We start from the raw sequence: 23363 nt of genomic DNA, 5'->3' as shown, positions 1-23363 counted from the left end.
TAACCTCCTTAGCAACGGACTTTTACCTGGGAAGAAGCCCCCATGTGGGGGCAGGTTGGAGAAACCCTATAAAGGCCACCTTGAACAAAGGAAGTGCGCGCATATGCTGCCTGAGCCCATGTGCTGCTTGTGTCCACATGGCCGAGCATATGTGGTGTCCGAGCACATGTGTTGCCCGCATCTTCCCCCTTGAGATGTGTACTTTTCATGCTTTCGTGTCCAGTGCTAGGATGTGTGTAGAGCTTCCTCCACCCTTGGAGAAGCCCGCGTTCTCTCTTGAGCGCATTACTCCTACTGTTTTTTCCTTTCCACTTATCCCTTCCTCCTTCCCTCAGAAACCTCTAAATAAAATCTGTTACTTCACTGCTTGTCTACTCCTGAAATTCTTTTCCGTGAGTGAGACAAGAACCCAGTAACCCTGGGTCCTGGGTGTTTGAGGCAGTTAGAGAGAAAGTGACCGTCTTTCTCCTCCCCACTTCATGTAAGTCACCCGTGGGGCCCACCGACATCATTTTGATAGGTCTGCTATAAATCTAAGGGGTGCTCCTTTGTATGTGATTTCCTTCTTTTACCTTGCTGCTTGCAGCATTGTGTCTCTATCCACAGCATCCATCATTCTGACTATGATGTGCCTTGGAGTCTTTTTATTCGGGTCTCTTTTTGCTGGTACTTGAATGTTCTAAGAAGGTTTAAACTCCTAAAGGTTCACAGATAATGTTGTGGTTCAGAAGATAAGTTAAAAACTTCAAATTTTCTGAAGTCCTCAGCAATGCCACAGTATGGGGATATTCTAAGTCACAGTTCATCTTCTTAATAATTGGCCCCAACAATGCTGAATAATTTAAGAATTAAACTTGTTATTATTTCCTTTGTTCTGATACCTTAATTTTAAGTGATAGCTCAACTTATAATATTTTAAAAGAGAACATTTTTTAAAACAGTGTACCTCATTTATAAAATATATCACAATGTTTATTGATACTTTAGTATATTATATTTGTAAACTAAATCTAAGTCTTCTTAATATTTTCTAATCACTTCTGGCCATCTTTTATTAGACATACAACATTGTACTTTCATTATGTAACTCAGATCAGAACCTTTTTTAGCATCCTTCCGACTAAAACACAATCTTAAGGCATTTGTTGTTATATGCTATATATTTATACTCTATATATTTTCTATATATTTCCATTTTATTATTTCACCAGTCAAACCCAGGACCCCAATCCTACAGACTCCATTAGTTTTAATATTGAAAGTTATCAGAATGTTTTTGACAGCCTAGCACCTGACAATTAATTGTAACAAATATTACAACTGTAATAATTGCATAGGTCACTATACAAAGGTGAGGGCGCATAGGTCACTCACCTTTACTAACTTTGAAAAAAAAATTCGATTTATCCTGAGATACTTGGCAAGCTTTATCTGTATTAAATTGTACCACCTGATAACCAACAGTTGTTGTCCTAAGGACAAATCACATATATGCCTTCACAAACTACTTGCATCCTTGCGTATATCTTCTATTCTTATGTCCTATGTAAAATAATTCGTTGCTACTTTACAAGAAAAGCAGTAAGTTCATCCCTCAAGTGATGAATATTTTCATCATTTGTGATAAATTTATGCCTTTCTGTTCACTTGGATATACATGATCGATTTCACTACATAACACAATCTTACTGAAAGCAATACTGGATCCAAGTTTAAGCAAAATTGTAACCTGGAGGTACCACCAATGAAAATCAGAAGGAAGGATCAGGATAAACAAAGCTTAGAGCTCAAACTTATCCAGGCTATGACATTTGCACAGGACATGAAGACAGTGCCAACCAAACCTACCTCTCGGAATACTGGTTGTTTCTTGTAACACCAATAATAAGATTTATTTGAATTTAAAAAGATTTAACTTTGGGAGTGGGGGAACATACCATACATATTTACAATTGAGGGAATTTCTTAATTACAGATTATTTATACAGCCTGTTTTACTAGGTTGACTTTTTTTAACAAAAAAATGACTTTTTAATTTTTTTATGTGTTAAGCCCTCCAATAAGTATAGCTTTAGTGATATTCATCTAAGTTAAACCTATCCTGTAATAAATTTAAAAGCAATGCAAGTAATACTTTATTATGTCCCAAATTTTATCATATAGCTAATAGTAGCCAAAGTTAGAACAGTGGTTTACAAACATATTTCTTTCCTGCCCATGAAAAAAAAAAGTAGTGAAATTTGTGAATTCAAATACATATATTGTAAAGAACATTTCTGCATTTGATTTTTGTAGGTGATTGATATGTTTATCCTCTTGTGTGACTGTAAGAGGCATCACTTAAAAAATTATCCTCAACTCAATAGATTTCAGTTTATCTACTGGAAAAATAAATATTAAGCAACTCACTTTTACTATTTAATAAAAAGTAAAGGTTTTAATTTAATTAAAAATTATTTTTAAAAATTTAATTCCTTAGTTTAAAAATTTGCTCATTACATTACATGAAAATATTTAATAATTAATAACTCAGAGGGCTTCTAAGATAGAAACATTAGGAATTTCTCCTTTCTTATGGTGGGTTTTTGGTTGTTTTTGTTTGTTTGTTTTGAGAGGGAACTTCCTTTTTTTTCCTCACCTTCAAAAAAAACTCTTTTCCCTCCAATTTATGATTGTAATCCATTTTAAAATTTTTGAATAATCCCCTAAAAACATGACTAAGTACAAAGGAAATATTCTTTTTTAATAACTCATGTTCCTTATATTAGCTTTTGTTTTGTGTTTTTTTTTAATAATTCAGTTACAAAAATATTTAGCTCCCTGACCTGCTTCAGTGAGTATTTTCTAAAGAGTATATATCCATATTCATGTCCACAGCCCTGTCATCAGCAATAAGGAGAAGGAAAGCAAAAATAAGTCAAAATTTAATCATATCTAAACTACTTCTGCCTTTTCTAGCATTACAGGACTATCTACTGTGTTCTGGTACTGAAGCTCTTTGTTTTTATGTAATGACATTTATTCTGTGGCTTGAAAATAATTAATCTACAGAGCCTTCCTCCTTCTGTGAATAACTCATTTTAGAATGGGTTGATTATTATGATTAATGATGAGGCCTTGCCATTTTGTAGAGTTACGTTAAGACTGTAACTTTTGGGAACCACCTCCTGTGATTTTTCAAGGTGGTATACTTGTTTGTTAATGCATGCCATGTCCAGCCATTGCATTATGCCAGCATTGGTGACAGTGCTACTCTGTCAACCAGGAAAGACGGTCTCAGACTCAATAAGGAAACATTTTATCAAAGGGAATAAAAAATGGAAATGAACTACTGCTCGTGGGTTCAGATTAAATTAGCCTTGAGAATTTTTAAAGTGCAGGAATTCTTGTTGTTCCTTATCATGTAATATCGTTCATCTTTGTAGCTCACATTATATTAATTGAACAAATATTTAATGCCTACCAAGTGTAATGCACTAAATACTTATTCCAGTTATCTTAATATAAATGTGCCTTTAAAAAAAAAACAAAACTAGGAAGCCAGTATTTTAGATGAGGCGGAAATTATTCAATTTTTTGGTTGTTGTTTATAAGGGCCACATCTGGCAGTGCTCATTGTTTACTGCTGGCTCTGCACTCAAGGATCCCCCCAGCTGACTTGTGGGGCTGTATATGGTGCTGGATATTTAATCAAGATTGGCCACATGCAAGGCAAGCACTCTATCTACTGACTACTGCTCCTACCCTGGACATTGTTATTTTGCCTGAAAAACAGGAAGTTATTCTATGAGAATTACACATGAGAGCAGGAGAAAAAGACATTCTCTATGTATTTCAAAAGAGATTCTGGCTATAATTGCAGGATCTACAGTTTAGTGAGTAGAATGTTACCTTGAACACTGGGCAGTGGTTTATATTTAAGACTAAGGATTTGGGGCTTTAGTTTATAGGTAGAGCTTTTGATATTTTATAAATATAGGAGTACTGGACATAATACATTAGGACAACTCATCCAAGGATGCTTTCATATGTTATATTGAGGGCAGTAGTCAGGGAGTAACTAGTAGCTGTTGGTGTGGTCCTTGAGAATGAATTATTAAGAACTTCCACTGTAAACCATAGGAATGGTCATGAGATGATGAACAAATGTATAAGAGATGTAGTATGGAATAAATGCTGGTGGTTTATTAAACAAAAGAAAGAGAGGAACAGCTCTGCTGGCTCCTGAACGGCCATGATCCCAGAGGCACACAAGCCAGTCTCAGAATCCAGCGGCTTTTGGCAGAAATGCTCCTGGACTGTGAATTAAACTATGGCTCCATGCTACCAAGGGAAGGAAAGGGCATTGTCCCTTCCGCCTTGTCCCTTCGGTGGCAGTGTGGTGACCACCATCTTTCAGAGCCTGTTGGACAGAGGTATGAGCTTGCAGTGACGAGACATGTGGGACCTCTCGGGATGGGGGGTGGAACCGGCACCTCTCCCCACCTTGATGAGACCCCGAATTGCCACCCACAAACAGCTCCACTGGCTCCTGAATGGCCGTAATCCCAGAGGCACACAAACCAATCTTGGAACCCAGCAACTTTTGGCAGAAATTCCTCCAGACTTAATTACTGGAAAGTACCAGAAACCCAAAATCATGGGGCTGCAACAGCGGCCACACAACATCATATGCTCTTCATTATCAGCAATAGAAAAAATAGAAAACAAATTATCTAATGATACCTTTTTGGCATGTCTGATTGTTGGGGGGAAATTCCAATAATAATGTTGGGTCTTCTGATAAAAAATTAAGTGTAATCAAAATAAAGAGAGAGTAATGTTGAAATCATCTGCCACAGAGGCAGGGGGAGGTGCAGGATAGGGGGTATACTGGGATTCTTGGTGGTGGAACTTGTGCACTGGTGAAGGGATGGGTGTTTGATCATTATACGACTGAGACTTAATCCTGAAAGCTTTGTATAAAGAAAGAAAGAAAGAAAGAAAGAAAGAAAGAAAGAAAGAAAGAAAGAAAGAAAGAAAGAAAGAAAGAAAGAAAGAAAGAAAGAAAGAAAGAAAGAAAGAAAGAAAGAAAGGAAAGAGAGATTGAAAGGAGTCTGTCTTTGAGGTTTTTTAAAAAATATTGTTGGTTTTGGGGTCACACCCAGCAGTGCTCAGGTCTTACTCTTGACCTTGCATTCAAGGATAACTCTTAGCAGGTCTCTATGGACCATATGGGATGCTGGGGATCGAGCCCAGGTTAGCAGCATGCATGGTAAGTGCTCACTATACAAAGGCTTGGCCCTTGTCTTTGATGCTTTAAAGGAAAGAGGAGTGAATTTGATAGGACAAGTAGTCCTGATTGAACTGACTTACATTTGAAGTGTTGGCAAGAGTCAATGAATAAATAACCTAATAGCAATATGCAATACATGTCAGAACTTAAGATAAAAAGTAAAGTTAGAATTTTACATATTTTGGAATATTATTAATGGGAGAGTAGTTGAAGTATCTGTGAGAGAAGTTCACTGACATAAAGCTGTTACAGAGAAGAGAGGAGAGCAGGAACAGGTCGTGGAGGACAGCTGTACCTATGCTTAGAAGGTGGAAGGCAGAAAATAAATGTTTCCTTCTTTCCCCTCAAAAAACAAATCAGAAAAAGAGAAAACCCTCAAGCGGAGTAATATCAGAGGTGAAGGTGGACAATGGACAGAAGTGGGATGGAAACAATCCAAAAGGTTAGACCAGACAAGCAGAGATTATTTTAATTTCCACATTTCAGTAAGAGAAAGGAGCACTTAATGGTGCATATAAAATGTTTATTTCCAATATAGAATTATTTCTATTGTTATAAGGAGCATCTAGAGATGACCCATTCCCTTCATTTATTTGCATATTTTTCTCACTTCTAGCAGAGCATGTAAGTCTGCTGCTCAGTGACCTGAAACAAGCTCTGTCTCACGGCCACGTGATGGCTTCACCCAGGAGTCCTCTGAAAGCCCAGTGTTAGGAGTTTTGACATCTCTTTCTTCCAGTAACAGAAGCCTTAAGGCCACAGCTTCATTAAGTACAGCTTCTTTCTGTAGCTCATAAACCAGGGATTCCTAACAAGCAGTCAGTTGTCATTTTGACAACTAAATATAATTTTTTGTTTTTATACACATAGACTTTTTTGACTTACTTCATTTAAATGATATATTAAATGATATATGAAAATTAGGGGAAGGATAAATAACCTCTTCAGATCACTTTCTGAAGAGGTTATTTATCCTTCCCCTAATTCTGAAGAGAATATATTTTCTTAAAAAGTTAAAACCTGAGTGAGGGATTTGGCTTATTGTAAAGCATTAACTTCTATTGTGAAGGCCCTGAGTTTTATCCCAAGCTATGCATGGAAAAAACAACAATAAAAAAACCCAAAAGTAGATACAAGAGCCAGGGGGATTGCCCCATAGCTGGAAGACTGCTTCATGAGTGGAGGGGAGAAGGCAGATGGAATAGAGAAGGGATCACTAAGGAAATGATGACTGGAGGAGCCAGTTGGGATGGGAGATGCAGGCCGGGGGTAGATAATGGACCAAACATGATAACCTCTCAGTGTCTGTGTTGCAAGCCATAATGCCCCAAAGTAGAGAGAGAGTATCGGGAATATTGTCTGCCATAGAGGCAGGGGGAGGGTGGGAAAGGGAAGTATACCCGGCATATTAGTGTTGGGGAATGTGCACTGGTGGAGGGATGGGTGTTTGATCATTGTGAGATTGTAACCCAAACATGAAAGCTTGTAACTATCTCACGGTGATTCAACAAAATTTTAAAAAAAATTTTTAAAACTTCAAAAGTAAGAACTGCTGTCAAAAATCACATACGCATAATGATATGAGTTCCTTAAAGATAAAAGTCTATTTCAATGATAAGATTCCACTGATGAAACAAAAGCAAAAACAAATGGGATAATGAAGGTGTGGATGTTTATATATATATATATATGCATATGTATATATGCACAATAGAATACTATGCAGCTGCAAGGGATGGTGAAATCATACAATTTTCTGAAACTTGTTGGAACTGGAATATATCATTTAAATGAAGTAAGTCAAAAAGACAAATGCCAGTTGATCTAATTTATCTGTGCTATATAGGATTGACAGGACAAGGAAATGCAAAGCATCAAAGAGAGGATACCTGAGATTATCCTTGACTCTAGATAATAGAAATGAGAAGGACAGTGGAGCAAAGAAATTGAGGGGGAAGTAAGAGGCATGGAGAGGAATAGAGGCATGGGTTAGGAACTTTGGTCAAGGGGAGATGTTAGGAATAATTCCTGTTTCTTCAATAAAAGCTTAAAGATCAACACACCACTGAATTTGTCATTCACTACATTGGTCTTCTTTGAGTTGCTCATATTTCTCAACTAATGACTGCTTAATTTCACTGGCTAGTGCTCACTTAATTTCTATTACCAATGTAGTAAGTATTGATTTTGGGTCCTCATTGAACAGCTTGAGAGTTTTAATGGGCTTGAAGATCTGCCTGGGTTTCTATCTCTGTCTGACACAGCAGTTGGGTTTTCTAATTTCTCCACGGTTCTTGGACTTTTATGTAGATTGATGTTGGAAGTTTAGATTCCCAGTTACTTAAGAACTGATCTGTTCAGCTGTTTATACCAGAGGACTACTTATAATACCTTTCTGTTCAGATTATTTCTTTTACTTTATTTGCATATGACAAGGGGGCCTTCAACTAGTCACCCTCCTAAAGTAACTGAGATTATGAGTTTAAGGTCGGTAAATTATGACTGTTGCATCCTACCAGGTTTAATATGAGGAATAATTCAGTAGAAATTTTGCATGAATGTATTAGGATCTGAGCGGTTTAGGATTTGGAGGATTAGAGCTGATATAAAACTGAGTGACTCCCGATGAAGGAGCTGGGACTGGCATTTAGGAGGCCCTCAGTAGCCCTGTCTACTGGGGCAGGGCTGTTGAGAGAGGGTGGGAAGGGGTGGAATCTGAATGCCCTGAAGCACACTCCAAGGCTTGCAGAATTAGAGCTGGCATTAAACTGCAAATCTCTGAGATGGGTGAATAGGAAGACCCTAAGGTCCCAGGCCCAAGGCTGCCCATCAGAGTCTGGCCATGGCAAGTGATAACTTATAACAAATGTTTAATATGTGTTGTCTCATTTATTTCTTCACTGGTGGTTGCAGAAACAGGGCCAGAGAGATAGTGCCTTGAGTTGGGTGTTTGTATTGCAACTGGCTGACTCAGATTTTATTTATTTATTTATTTATTTTTAATTAGTGAATCACCGTGAGGGTACAGACTTATACATTTTTGTGCTCATGTTTCCCTCATACAAAGTTCAAGAACCCATCCCTTCACCAGTGCCCATTCTCCACCACCAGTACCCAGCATCCCTCCTACCCTCTCTAATCCCATCTCCCCCCACCCCACCCTGCCACTGTGGCAGGGTATTCCCTTCTGTTCTCTCTTTCTAATTAGGTGTTGTGCTTTGCAATAAAGGTGTTGAGTGGCCACTGTGTTCACTCTCTAGTCCACATTCAGCCCGCATAACCCTTCCCCCGCATGGCCTCCGACCGCATTATACTTGGTGATCCCTTTTCTGAGTTGCTCTCTCCCCAGAATGTGAGGCCAGCCTCCAAACCAGGGAGTCAACCTCCTGATACTTATTTCTACTATTCCTGGGTGTTAGTCTCCTACTCTGTTATTCTATATTCCACAGATGAGTGCAACCTTTCTATCTCTGTCTCTCTCTTTCTGACTCATTTCACTTAGCATGATACTTTCCATGCTGATCCACTTATATGCAAAATTCATGATCTCCTTTTTTCTAACAGCTGCATAGTATTCCGTTGTATAGATGTACCAGAGTTTCTTCAACCAGTCATCTGTTCTAGGGCAATTGGTTTTTTTCCAGATTCTGGCTATTGTAAACAGTGCTGCGATGAACATATAAGTGCAGATGTCATTTCGACTATACTTTTTAGCTTCTCTGGGATATATTCCCAGCAGTGGTATTGCTGGGTCAAATGGGAGCTTAATTTATAAGTTTTTGAGAATCGTCCATATTGTTTTCCAAAAGGGCTGAACCAGTTGGCATTCCCACCAGCAGTGTACAAGGGTCCCTTTCTCCCCACATCCTCTCCAACAGCGGTTGCTTTTGTTCTTTTAGATGTGTGCTAGTCTCTGTGGTGTGAGGTGGTATCTCATGGTTCTTTTGATCTGCACCTCCCTGATGATTAGTGATGTAGAGCACTTTTTCATGTGCCTTTTGGCCATTCGTATCTCTTCCTTGGGAAAGTTTCTGTTCATTTCTTCACCCCATTTTCTGATGGGGTTGGATGTTTTCTTCTTGTAGAGTTCAACCAGTGCTTTATATACCATTGATATCAACCCCTTATCTGATGGGTATTGTGTAAATATCCTTTCCCATTCTGTAGATAGTCTTTGTATTCTGGTCACTGTATCTTTTGCAGTGCAGAAGCTTTTTAGTTTGTAGTCCCATCTGTTGATCTCTGTTTCCACTTTTTTGGCCAGTTGCATGTCATCTTTGAAGATACCTTTATCTTCAATATCGTGGAGGGTTTTGCCGACCTTGTCTTCAATGTACCTTATGGATTGTGGTCTGATGTTGAGGTCTTTAATCCATTTTGATCTGACTTTTGTGCATGGTGTCAGGTTAGGTCTAAGCCCATTCTTTTGCATTTTGATCCTTGTACTTCATGTTTTCCACTGGGAGTGAACCTAAGTACAGAGCATGAGTAAGCCCTGAGAAGAGTTGAGTGTAACCCCAAACCAAAATAAAATAAGATAATTGTGAAAGGCTGAGTATATTTATTTCATGAACAAGAAAGCTATACTGAGAGAATTGATGTGACTTTGAAGGTCACATCAAACAAGCTATTATTATCTTTCATTCATTTATTTTTTAATTTGGGGGGACATTCTTTTAGAAGGGCATATCTGGTGGTGCTCAGGGCTTCTGCCTGCTTCTGAGTGCAGGGATAACTCCTGGCAGTGTTTGGGAAATGATAAGCAGTGCTGGGGATCAAACCAGGTTTGTTTGTTTTTTAAGTGAATCTTTGAGCTATTTGGGAAGATGAAAATATCTTCTCATTTCCCTGTACTATCTCTCTAGCTCTCACTTATAATTTTATTGCCTATGAATATCATAGACTTAGTCTCATTTTCTCTAATGCTTACTGGTTGGCAATAGCTAGTTTTTGTTTTACAGGAATGAAATCTTTGTATTACTGGAATTTTATGGACATGTTAGATACCATGATTTTTATATACTTGTTACTGGCTTACAGCTGTTTCTAACATATAGTGACTTCAGTTTCTCAGCTTGTGCTGAATAATATTAAATGAGAGTATTGAACTCATCCTCACTCAGATCTGGATCTTTACTGGAGGAAAGTTAAGTTGGACTGTGGAATGGTAATGGTATTATATATATATGGACAACATATATATATTTATATATTTTATGTACATATATTTATATATATTCAGTCTCTCTTGGATTTTAACATTTCACAAAATAGTATTGCATCTAAAAATTTTTCCAACTTTGGTAGGTGCTAAATTTCTATTTGAATCTTGGGAGAAAGCTCCACTTATACTCTGTCCACCTTTTCCTGGGTTTCCCTAGAATACAAAGAGAGTAATAATGCCATAGCAGTATCTCTTCAGGTGGCAAATTAGTATAGTAAGCAAGTCAGCTGTGCTCCCAGCATCTGGTTTCTACAATGCTACAAACATGACAACCACAGTTCTGTACTTGATCACCCTAGAGGAGCCTTCATTACCTCCTCACAGTGCAGGGTCTGAGAGCCTATACTTACATACAGATAGAATCTTTCCTGCCTAAACAAGTCAGAGTTACTTCAACCTTAATACAAGAGCAGAGTTCGAGGTACCTGGAAATCTGGAAACTCCCTGCCAAAAAAATCTGATCCCTAAAATTGCCCCCCAAAATGTGAAGCACTTGTAAGTTGCTCAGAAAACTCTGAAATTATATTAGAAACATTACAGGGCTGATCAGGATGTTTGACTCCAAAGTCTGTTGAAAACTGTGCCTTTAGGTCAACTCCCCCCATGTACTCTGTTAATTGAGTCACGGAGACTGTTAATAACCCACACTAATTAAAACACGATTTTGCTGATGTGTTTGTTTGATATTACTCTATATGCTGTTTTAATGATTTTTTTTTTAAAAAAAGGACAAGAAGTTATTCCGTTGTTTGAATGAATGGCTTAGCTTTTAGCTGCCTGCAGTGATAACTCAAATGTAGGAATAAATAGGCAGACAAAATAAAAAGGGAAAAGAAAGAACTAGAGAAAGGCTAAATGGTTTGAGCACATGCTTTGTCTGCTGAAGTCTTGGGTGTTGATCCTCCACACCCCACATTCCTCACAGTCACTTCCAAGAGCAAACTCCAGGCATAAACCAGGATTGACCTTGGAGCGCCTCAAATGAACAAAATAAGAGAATTAGAAGAGGGAATCCTGTCTTGAGTGTGTTAGTCAGGCCGTCTGTGGAGGGAAAGGACCTCTGGAGCCCTGGGAGTTGCGCCAAAATGTTATTCAAGGATATCTGGACACTGATACTGCTTTCTCATTTCTTTTTTTTTTGTGTGTGTGCTTATTGGGTCACACCTAGCTTTGCACTCAGGAATTATTCCTGGCAGTGCTCAGGGGACCATATGGGATGCTGGGAATCGAACCCGGGTCGGCCGCGTGCAAGGCAAACGCCCTACCCGCTGTGCTATCGCTCCAGCCCCTGCTTTCTCATTTCAAAAGAAAATTTCTTAAAAATATATGATCCTGATATTTAAAAATATTCACTTAAATAGAGAATCATGTTCATTGACAGAAGCTGAAATATTAACACATGTCTCAGTGTAAAATGACAGCATTTCATGAGACTTCTTCTGCCAGATAATTGTGAGAGGGAGCAGTAGCTCCTAGGGAACACATGTGCATGGGAAAACCACACAAGGATGTGTTGCTTCTCTGAGTCGCCACTTTCTGTGGCTTCTGCAGCCTGGCCAATAAACGGGCTTGTGACAGATATATTTTTGATATTTTACCACCAGTTGCTAACCCAGCTGCATAGCACATACGTTGAATAAATTATAGCCAGTCCATAAAAGTCATTGTGGAATATCTAGGTTTGCTCATTCATCTTAACACTAATGTGTATACGTAATATAAATCAAACATATATATTATACATAATAGCACTGCACTGTTGTCCCATTGTTCATCGATTTGCTCGAGCGGGCACCAGTAATGTCTCCATTGTGAGACTTGTTACTGATTTTGGCATATCAAATACGCCATGGGTAGCTTGCCAGGCTCTGCCATGCGGGCAGGATACTCTTGGTAGCTTGCAATGCTCTCTGAGAGGGACAGAGGAATCGAACCCAGGTCGACCGTGTGCAAGGTAAACGCCCTACCCACTGTGCTATATGTAAAAAAAATTCCCAGTAGTTGTCCTGAGCCTTCATTGTTGACTGAAAACTTGAATGAACTTTCTAATAGCCATGACTACAATATATATTGTGAACCTATGTAAAATCAACAAGTCAGCCACGTCAGACATGACCTATGATTGTTATATATATTTCTATACATACTTGTGAAGTTTATTTAGAATTTATATCAAATCTTGTGGATATGGGACTAGAAATTTTTATTTCTGATTCTTCAGAACTCAGCAGTATTATTTGTTCATTAATAAATAAATAGGGCTATTTATTTATTTAAACAATAAATAGTGGTATCTATCATGTACTTTAGTATGGCTTTTACTATAAAGAAATTAATTCTCTATGTGTTTAAAACTTTTGGCATATGATAGACCACAGTTGTTAAAGGGGACAAAAAGGTTAAAAGGTAAAAGAAAATAATGCCTACCACAGAGGCAGGCTGGGAGCAGGAAGGAAATGGGGGGCATTGGTGGAGAGAAGTGGATAACTGGCGAAGCGTTGATATTGGAACATTGCATGCCTGGAACTCAATCATGAATAACTTTGTAATTCAGTAGCTCATGGTTGTGTAAAAACACTAAAAGAAAAAGAACGGGGGCGGGAGGAGCGTCTCACCTCACTGAGCCAGGCACAGGGCGAATGAAGGAGCAGAGGCAAGATGGTTGGTCTCAATCGCCGTTTATTCCAATCTTCTCTCTATACACTCCAGTCTCTCTCTCTGCTTCTCCTGGATCTGCCCTGGAACTCGCCCCCAGCCCCCTCATACAGCCACCTTAAATCCCCCGCATCCTGCTCCCCATGTGGCAGGCAGGGGCTTATGCATAATGTGGTTACAATCAATAGGGGGTAAAGTTCTGTCCCCTAGGGGATGCTTTCACTAGGACAGAATCTCTTTCAGCAGAACATCAGCCCAAGAGCGGAATCCCATGGGTGTGTTTCTCCTCTCTTTGTCCAACTAACATATAGGTATTCATATTATAAATCATTTTGTATGGACATAGTAAGAGATGCATTGAGTTTATAGAATTGCTCTCCAGGGGTCACCTCGATCTCACACTACAGTGCTCAGGCCAGATTAGTCTTTCCTATCCCTAGCAGGGTCCTAGTCTCGTCATTGCTTCTGGATCATGACATGACATGTCCATGACCAAGCTCTTAACATATAGTTAAGCATTAGGCGCTTTGGCCAGGCCCATCTCGATGCCAGAGTAGCACATAACTCACCTCTTGCCCTGGGTCCGTCCTGTCCCTTGTCAGGACCCTGCTTTTGGGGGTGCTAGGAAGCAAGGGCAGCTGAAGCTTAAGTTGAGAAAGCAGATGCCCAGGAATGAATAATATTTGAAGCCAATTGAATCCCATGTTACCAAAGCATATTAATAAATGTCTTTCTTTGTCCATACAAAAAGGATATTGTTTTATTTATTTATTTATTTATTTATTTTTTTTTACTGGTTTAGAACTAGCTTATTTTATTGTTGAGCAAAGCAAAACCCCGGTATGCATCCAGATAGTCTGCAAGCAATTACAATATTTTACTGAATTTTCAGTTCTGGTGTTAAAGTCATAGTTGTTATGCATCATCATACTTTTTGTAAGCAGCATACATTCAATTTCATCAGTAGATACCTTGAGCTCAGTATTGTTTTAAAGTAAACTATTCAAAACACATAAGAGAGGAGAAAGACAATATTAACTTACAATACAAGTTCACTTGTCCTAGCAAGGTCTGACCTTATAAATTAACAGTTTGATTAGAGGAAGAGCAGATAAACTGGTAGAAGTGGTTACAGATAAACAAAGGAATGGGAGTGACTCGGGAGCACTTTGATGGGTGTGACTGATATACCTAAGCTCCTAGTGGCAAGGGGAGCAGGACAAACTAATGATATCCAACATCTCCCCCTTTTCTGTTTACAAAATTACAAAAATTTGAAATAGAAAGAGGAACAATTCCAAACACAATACAGTCTTATAAGTTGTAGTAAAATTTCAGTCCGACCCTTGGCCAAAGCAGTGCTTGTAGTAAAGCATCCAATTGTCCTGCACTGTCCCAGGGTGATGAGAGTCACCAATAATGAGAGTCATTTAGTCCCATTTTGAAGAAATGAAGTGTCTGGATCAAGATTGAAGAGTTGTTTCTGCAACAGCAGCAGTAGTGGTCACAGCAATGAGCCAGCCCTAGGGGAGCAGCTATAGGAGTCTGATGAACTTCATGAGCTTCATGAGTAGTGGATCAGGCAGGGAGCACTGGAACAGGAGCATCACAACTTCTGTCAGGAGTCCTTCAGCAGGGGAATGCAGCCATTCTCTGGTCAGGTTCACTGGCAGTCATATATGTGCAACCTAGCTTATGTTTGGAAAAAATACTTTTTTAAAGTTATTAGAGGCTTGACCATTGGGGTTTGGTACGTCTCCATGCCTAGGGGTAGAGAAAGAGACAGGGGGAACTCCGACACGAACAGTTATCCCAGAGAGAAATTAAAAGGTTTTCCTATTAAAAGTCATTCTTTCGGAAACTGAGGCACCTGTGAATTCCAAGGAGAGGGTAAAAGTAAAGAATTGTTAGTCCAGACACGGGGTCCTGGCATGGTCCATTCCACAGCCTGTAGAAGAAGGGTATAAGGAATGCTCTTAATGTGACTTCATGATATGTTGGAGGAGTTAGAGGCCTTTGCTGCAGGCCCTCTGATGCAAACTCCTCCTCTAGTTTTCCTTGTGGCTTCCAGCTGAAATCAGTTTGGTGATAGCTTGTGGCTGGAATTTGGAGGGTTGTAAAACTGCAAAGTTCTGAAAGTTAAAGCAGGCAGATGAATTCGGCTCCTGACGAAATGCAAAACGGGACCCAAAGTTTCTCGGTGGGGTTATCTGTTGAAAGAAAAACATAGCCTTTTCCTCAAATGAGGAGTCTCCCTGCTACCCATTCTTTGTCAATTTTTACCCATTCTTTGCCAATTAAGAATTGAAAAAAGATCCTTTTGGCTTGCTTTGTAACTTTATCAGGAAATTGTTTGTGGGAATCAAAGCAATAGTACAGTGGGAAGGGGGTTTGTCTTGCATGCGGTTGACCCAGATTCAATCCTCGGCATTCATGAGTTCCCCAGAGTTCTATCAGGCGTGATCTTTGTATACAGCCCACTGTGTCCCCAAAGCAAAAACAAAAACAAATATAAAAACGAAAGAATGTAATAATTCATGACTTTGAAACTTTTGCCCCATTTCCTGAAATATTAGATGATTAATAACTAATATATAAATTAATGTCTTTCAGGTTTGAAACTGGTCTAACATGGCTTTCCTTGGACTCTTCTTTTTGCTTGTTCTGCAAAGTGTGACATCAGGGGCTACTTTTCCTGATGAAGCTGTTGCTGATTTTTCAGTGAACATATATAATCATCTCCGAGCTAGTGGGAATGATGAAAATATTCTTTTCTCTCCACTGAGCATAGCCCTGGCAATGGGCATTATGGAACTAGGGGCCCAAGGATCTACCCTGAAAGAAATCCGTCATTCAATGGGATATGACAGCCTGAAAAATAGTAAGTGTGTTTAAGTTTGATTTCTCAAGATGGCTTGATGTTGCCTTTCAATGGGTTATGTTTTCTTATGCCAGAGGCAGCAATATTTTATTCAGGGTAAGAAAGTTGATGTCATTGAAATAATATAACACAGAAGAAGAATTTAGAAACTCAAGAAAGGTTTCCTGACTATCCCAGGGTCAGTGAATTTTCAAAAATTTCATATATTATTATCATTATATTTAAGTAAAAGCCACCATAATAAACAAAATTTAACTCATGATAAACAAAAGAAAACATGGTTCTGTTGATTCCAATCAAAAAAGAAGAGGCAATTGCTAACAAATTATATATAAATAAATAAGCAATGTTAACTGATAAATGCTATAAGAAAATAAGATTCTCTAAGAATATCAGAAAGGTTTATTTTATTTAATAACTTTATCTTGAATTCTTATAGGGCATCCAATGTTTTTGAAGTATATTGTTATAAAAATTATATATAGGAATAATTTCTAGCCAAATGTTATTTTGAAATCATGGACCCCATGGATTATTTTTATTTTGATTCTTTATATACACTTAGCACACAGAAGTTAAGAACTAAGGGAATTTTTAATGAATTTCATTGTAATTAAGTTAAAAGTTTAGTAACTATGAAACATAAATGAGTATTTTTATTTTCATAGCATATAAACTTAATTCTTATTCCTGATGATTATAAAATAAGACTAATTTATAAAAGTAACACCAGTACTTTGCAAAGAAAGAGCCAAAAACTGTAGATATTAAGATAACAATTTAAAAAAAGTCAGTTGATAATACTAAGGAGCAAAAAAGTTAATGTGAATATGTCGCACTGTCGCACTGTTGTCCCGTTGTTCATAGATTTGCTTGAGCAGGCACCAATAACGTCTCCAATCTAAGACTTGTTACTGTTTTTTGGCATATCAAATGCACCACGGGTAGCTTGCCAGGCTCTGCCATGCGGACGGGATACTCTCAGTAGCTTGCTAGACTCCAAGAGGGAAGCAGGAATCAAACCCGGGTTGGCCGCATGCAAGGCAAACGCCCTACCCGCTGTGCTATTGCTCCAGCCCATGAATATGTAAAAATGTAAAAATAATGTAAAAAAGAACTATTAGAAACCTCTTACCAATTACTGTGTGAAATAAGTTGCTGTTCTTCCCTGAGTCTCTGTTCCACTCTTCTTTTTTGTAGCATTTTATTTTTTTATTTTTATTTTTATTTTTTTTTGCTTTTTGGGTCACACCTGGCGAAGCACAGGGGTTACTCCTGGCTCTGCATTAAGGAATTACCCCTGGCAGTGCTCAGGAGACCATAAGGGATGCTGGGAATCGAACCCGGGTCGGCCTCAAGCAAGGCAAACGCCCTACCCACTGTGCTATTGCTCTTGTAGCATTTTAGTATCTCCTCCATTTTCTCCACTTTTTTTTCTTTTGCCATTTTGGTTCCACTGGAAAATTTATCCTTTATTATTTTGCAGATGAAGAATTTTCTTTCTTGAAGGATTTTACTAACACGGCAACTACTGAAGAGAGTCACCATGTGATGAAAATTGCCAATTCCCTCTTTGTGCAGAATGGATTTCATGTGAATGATGAGTTTTTGCAAATGGTGAAGAAATACTTTAATGCAGAAGTAAATCATGTGGATTTCAGTCACAGTATTGCAGTGGCTAACTATATCAATAAGTGGGTGGAGAATAATACAAATAGTATGTTATTTTGTTCCTTTCTTTCTTTATGAGCTTAGTTGTATTCTTATTTCTGAGATTATGTCACCTTATTCCTTTTGCATTTGTATTGTAAATATCATTTAATTGAGTAATTAGTAATTCTTTTGGAAAGGTCAGTCTATTGTATTGCTAATTTGTTTAAATTTGGGGGCTGTACCTGGGAATGCTCAGGACTTATCCCTGACCCTGAGCTCAAGGATCACTCTTTGATATGTTCAAGGGATCAAATGCTATCCCAGTGATCAAATCAGGGTCAACCTCATGGAAGGTGAGTACCTTAACCCCTTTACTCTCTCTCTAAACTAATCAAAGTTTAGTTTAGAAAAAGTATTTTTGGGTAAATATTTGAGAAAGTATTGGTTTTTCTGGAAAATATGGGATTGGACACTGATAAATTAATCTAAAACATGTATTCTCTAATGATGAATTTCTTTTGTATAATAATTCTACCACCGTATGGAATTTTGCTTGAACAACTTTAAAAAGTAAATGTTAATTAAAATAGTAGTTGGTGACTCTCAACAATATAATTAAAACAAAACAGAAGAAAGTTAAAACTCAGTGTTCAAAGGTATTTGTTGACCTAAACCCAGAACTTGATTGGTAATCAAAAAATATGTGTAGAATTTCTTTTAAAAGAAGTCCATTTAGCTCTTCGTTCTTGTTTTTTATTTTAAACTTAAACATAATAGTAACTTAAATTCTAATCTAAAAACTGTGGGTCCAGAGTGATAGTATAGAATTTAAACTCTTGCTTTGCACGGAGGGACCTGGGTTCTATCATTGGCATTCCATGTGGTCCTCGGAACTCTGCCAAGAGTGATCCCTAATTGCAGAGCCAGGACTAAGCCCTGAGTATTGCTGGGTGTGACCCAAAAAAAAATGTAGCTGTTTGTTATATTTGATAATGTTAACCTAATAAAATTTTTGTTAAAACTACAAACAAACATATATTCTATGTCCTATAGACTCCAAAATGCTGAGCCAACTTATGTTTCTTCTTTGTTTGTTTGTGGCCACATCCGGCATTTCTCAGGGCTTGCTCCCTGCTCTGAGTCCAGGGATTACTCTTGGCAGGGCTCCAGGAATGATTTGGGTGCCAGAGATCCAATTCCAGTTGACAGCACTCAAAGCAAGCACCCTACCCACTGTGTTATGTCTCCAGGTCCATAACTCATCTTCTTATACCCTAAAACAGTACTGAGTAGGGATGGAGAGATAGTACAGGTTGGCCTTGTATATGCCAACATTAGTTTGATCCCAAGCACCACATATATGTGATGACTCTCAACAATATGATTAAAAGAGACCAGAACGCCCTCCAACACAGCCCAGTGTGATTCCTGAACACAGAGTCAGGAGTAAGCCCTGAGCAAAGCTGGGTGTGGTGGACCTCCTCTCCCCAAAAGCGCTGGTTAATAAAATGAAATAATACACAGCTAGTCTCACAATGGAGACCTTTCTGGTACCCACTCGAGCAAATCGATGGGCAATGGGATGACAGTGGTACAGCAATTTTTTAAATCATAAGATTTAAACAAAGAAAGGCATAAACTTTTTTAACTTTAAAGAATAAGTGTGAATAATATACCTGAAATAGATTGAATTAGATTGTTTCCAAACTTTTCAAATACTTAAAGACATTTGAATATCTTAACAAAATAGTGCCATTTGGAAAGCACTATTTCTAATGACTCAAAACATGATCTCCTGAGTTAAATTGGGTATCACTCATATTTTGACTGTTTTCGTCTTCAAAAAAAAATTTTGGTAGAAATATATATTGAAAGACTACAGGGCCAAAGTTTAAATTGGATCATAATAAAATTGTGTATATTGTTCAAGAATAAACTTAGGAATGTGTGTTGGGCACGAGCTCTTTGAGTTTCACAGGCTTCATTGCAATTAGAAAACAGTAAAACCTTAGACTCTGGTGGGTTTTTTTATGTTTCGTTTTGTTTGTTTGTTTGTTTTTGTTGTGTGTAGTCAGTAGTTTGTGCCCTGATCAAGATGCTACAAGTGTGTCATAGGTTCTATGGATGAGTGTAGGTGATGTCTGGATTAGATATTCTTAATAGCAGATTGTATAGGTGTGTGAATGTGTGCATGCAACATTTATTCCCTTTGAATGTACTTTTAATTTTTGTTGCAAATTTGCATATGATATATTTTTTCTGGGTCACTCTGAAAAATGAATGTTGATCACCTTTTGGTCTCCTTTCACATTTCAATGTAATATAAATTTCCATCTATTTTTTTAAAAATAGGTGTAGTGAAAGATTTGGTATCTCCAAGGGACTTTGACCCTGTCACTCACCTGGCCCTCATCAATGCTGTATATTTCAAGGGGAATTGGAAGTCACAATTTAGACCTGAAAATACCAGAACTTTCTCCTTCACTAAAGATGATGAGAGTGAAGTCCAAATTCCAATGATGTATCAACAAGGAGAATTTTATTATGGTAAAATATTTTGACTTTTATTTCCCTTTTATTTCTTCACATTTTGAAGTAAGAACATAGATTGTGCATTATTCAAATTGGATTGGATTCTAATTTCATTCTCTTGACTCAGTTTTCAAGGGTCTCTAATTTGCTTCTGAATAAATGTTATGTAAACAGACACTTTTTTAATGTTTATTTAATTCATAAAGCTTATTGTTGTAGAGTAGCATTATTCATGTGAAAATTTCTGACCTTGTGTAAGAACATTCTGAGTTACTCCAAAATGTCATTAGCTTTAGGGTGATTTGTAGTGAACCATATGTTGCTCTTGATTTTTACTCATCACTTTTTGAATTCTTTCAGACTTTTGCTGTCAGACTTATAAATATGGGCAGAGTTAACTACTCAATCACAGTTTAACTTATTAAAAGCCTATATTCATTATATAACTCAATATTACTGGCATTTTCAAAGTTTCATTAATTTTTTTTATAAATTAAGATGCTAATAATTCTTACTCAATTTGTTGAACTATAGTAACCTAAGTCAGAAATGTAATTTTAAGCTAAGTATATGTTAGAACTAATAGCTTTCTCTATTTAAAAAAGATTGTAAAATCAAAAGATTGTTATCACAGTTAATCAGATTATAAATTAAATATAATAAACATTCCCGTTATATAATAATGCAAATGCTTAGTGTGATGTTTGATGAATATAGATCAATTACAGGAAAATATTTATTGCAAATTATCATGAAAAAGAAAAAGTATTGTTTGGGGCCATACCCAACTGTGCTCAGGGTTTACTCCTAGCTCTGCACTCAGGGATTACTCCTGGAAGGGCTTAGGGGACTATTCGGGGTGCAAGAGACGGAATCAGGGTGGGCTATATACAAGACAAATAGCCTACCTGCTTTACTATCCTTTAATACCCAAAATGAAAATTTTTAACTAGTGCAAGTCCATTTGTCTTAAAGATATTTTCACTATTTTCTGAAAACCTCTTCAATTTATCTAAGTTAATAGAACACAAAGCTAATTATCTACTTTATTCAATAACCTATTTTTAAGGTATTAGTCATCATAAATACTACACAACATGAACATATCAAAAACATCACAGACACAAACATACTATACACAACTATTGTGGAATGTCTAGATTTCATTCTGACTGTGCAAACTTGACCTCTAAGCTTTTAACTGTTATCAAAGTAGCATAACAGATATTTTCTCTTTTTAGAAATTATGTGAATATTTGTAAATATGATTTGTATCCATCTTGAACTCAGGGCTTTATTTACCTAACCATAGCAGTTTATTGTTTCCAGTTATATTCTTTAAATATATGCCCATTTGACCTCATTAGCTAATTTAGAGCTCATTAAAAATGAGAATCAAATCCAGAGCTCACACTGTGACATGCAAAATTATTCTGCAATTAAAAAAATATGTATGGTGAAGATTAACTTGAATTTTAAATTGTTTTCAAATTAATATTTTATTTCTAACTGCCCAGATTTCTTATATAATGCACAAAATTTTGGACTACAGTTATAAGAAATTAAAACCCTTTGTTTAAATTTTGAGATGAGGCTTTTATCACCTTTGGTTTTAGGGGAATTTAGTGATGGGTCCAATGAAGCTGGTGGTATCTATCAAGTCCTAGAAATACCTTATGAAGGAGAGGAGATAAGTATGATGCTGGTGTTGTCCAGACAGGAAGTTCCACTGGCCACTCTGGAACCATTGCTTAAAGTGCAACTGATTGAAGAATGGGCGAACTCTGTCAAGAAACAAAAAGTGGAAGTGTACCTGCCCAGGTAAGAGTTTACTGCCAAGTGACTAAGAGCTTGGCCAGAATGATATCAATGAAGAGTCTGACCCAGAAAAATTACTTTGACTTAAGTTTTGTGCTACATTATGCTTTTCCTCTTCCTCTTCTGCTTTCTCACCTCTATCCTCCTCCTCCTCCTCTCTCTTTTATGTTCTTTCATTCTCTTTTTTTCACTGGTCTACCTAGAGACATATCATCATTTAGTCATTCATTCAGTACTTGTTATAAAGACCTAATTTCAGATATGAATCTTATATTTAGCTTTAGATTTTAATAGATTGTATCTGAATATCATTTGTAGTGAATCTTCTGTATTTCATTAATTTTTAAAATTAGTTATAGCCAGAGAGAATTTCTGATATTGTTGAGGAATATGCAAGCAGATATCTGTGTTTGTTGTTAAGATTCATCCATAAGTTAGCAGGAAAAAGCTTAAAGTCCTCTTTTCGACTGATCAGAATAAAATCAAATCAGAGCTTTGATGTATTTTGACTGCCCAACTGCTTTCTCAATTCTGCCACTCACTACATTAAATATTTTGAAACATCCATAGGCTTTTAGTTATGCCATATACATCATCTGTTTTTCATGCTTATATTTTTCTATGTATATTCTTGCATTGGCTAAGATGCCTTCCTTACATTTATTTGCCTTGTATTTTTAACTTTGTCTTCAGAAAATAGTTCTTACATTGGTTATTCTACAAAACTTCCACGGACTGCCTGTTGGGGTAGGTGATCCTAACTTTGGACCACAAAGATAACTCCTTCTTATGCTGTCTGGCAGCAACCAGAAATGAACATTCATAGGTGTTGGCGGGTTTTTTTTAATGTTCTTCTAGAATACAGTAATTTCTCTTACCTATAATAGAGGAAAAGCAAGTGTTTGCAAAGCTACACCCAGCAGAAGATGTTGAGTACCTTAAAACCCAATGAGGAAACTAAACCAATAAACATATGCAATCTGTTTATAAACATACTGTGAAAAAATCTAAAGTAGACAAATCACACATATAGACATATGTGTATGTTTTTACTTGCACATGGAGGCATAGTTACAATGGTTATTTCATATTTTAAAACTTGTACAAAATACACAATTAGTATGAATGTTGAGGTGATAACATTGAGAGATATGAACATTGAGAGGCAAATTTATTAACTCATTTTATTTGTTCTAATTATAGAAATTGCTATTTAAAAGTTATATCTTATATAAATACTTATTTTTTGTAAAAACCATAGCAGGTAAGGCGTTTGCCTTGCATGTGACCGATTCAGGTTTGATTCCCATCTTCTCATATGGTCC

At 37.2% G+C, this 23363-nt stretch overlaps 1 protein-coding gene across 5 annotated transcripts in view; it reads left to right on the top strand.

Annotated features, from left to right (window-relative positions):
• The window catches only part of SERPINI1 (serpin family I member 1), a 99705-nt gene that overhangs the window by 49166 nt on the left and 27176 nt on the right, over positions 1-23363 (top strand). For all 5 annotated transcript variants that reach the window (XM_055127128.1, XM_055127130.1, XM_055127127.1 and 2 more), the window contains 4 exons: positions 15768-16035; positions 17522-17752; positions 20041-20235; positions 21837-22041. In XM_055127128.1, coding sequence (XP_054983103.1) covers positions 15786-16035; positions 17522-17752; positions 20041-20235; positions 21837-22041 — 881 coding nt within the window. In that variant the 5' untranslated portion in view covers positions 15768-15785. The remainder of the gene's footprint in view (positions 1-15767; positions 16036-17521; positions 17753-20040; positions 20236-21836; positions 22042-23363) is intronic.

The sequence above is a fragment of the Sorex araneus genome, chromosome 2 (assembly GCF_027595985.1).
Source record: "Sorex araneus isolate mSorAra2 chromosome 2, mSorAra2.pri, whole genome shotgun sequence".
Lineage (NCBI taxonomy): Eukaryota > Metazoa > Chordata > Mammalia > Eulipotyphla > Soricidae > Sorex > Sorex araneus.
The sequence above is the reverse complement of the archived record's forward strand: the minus strand, read 5'-3'. Positions and strand labels throughout refer to the sequence as shown.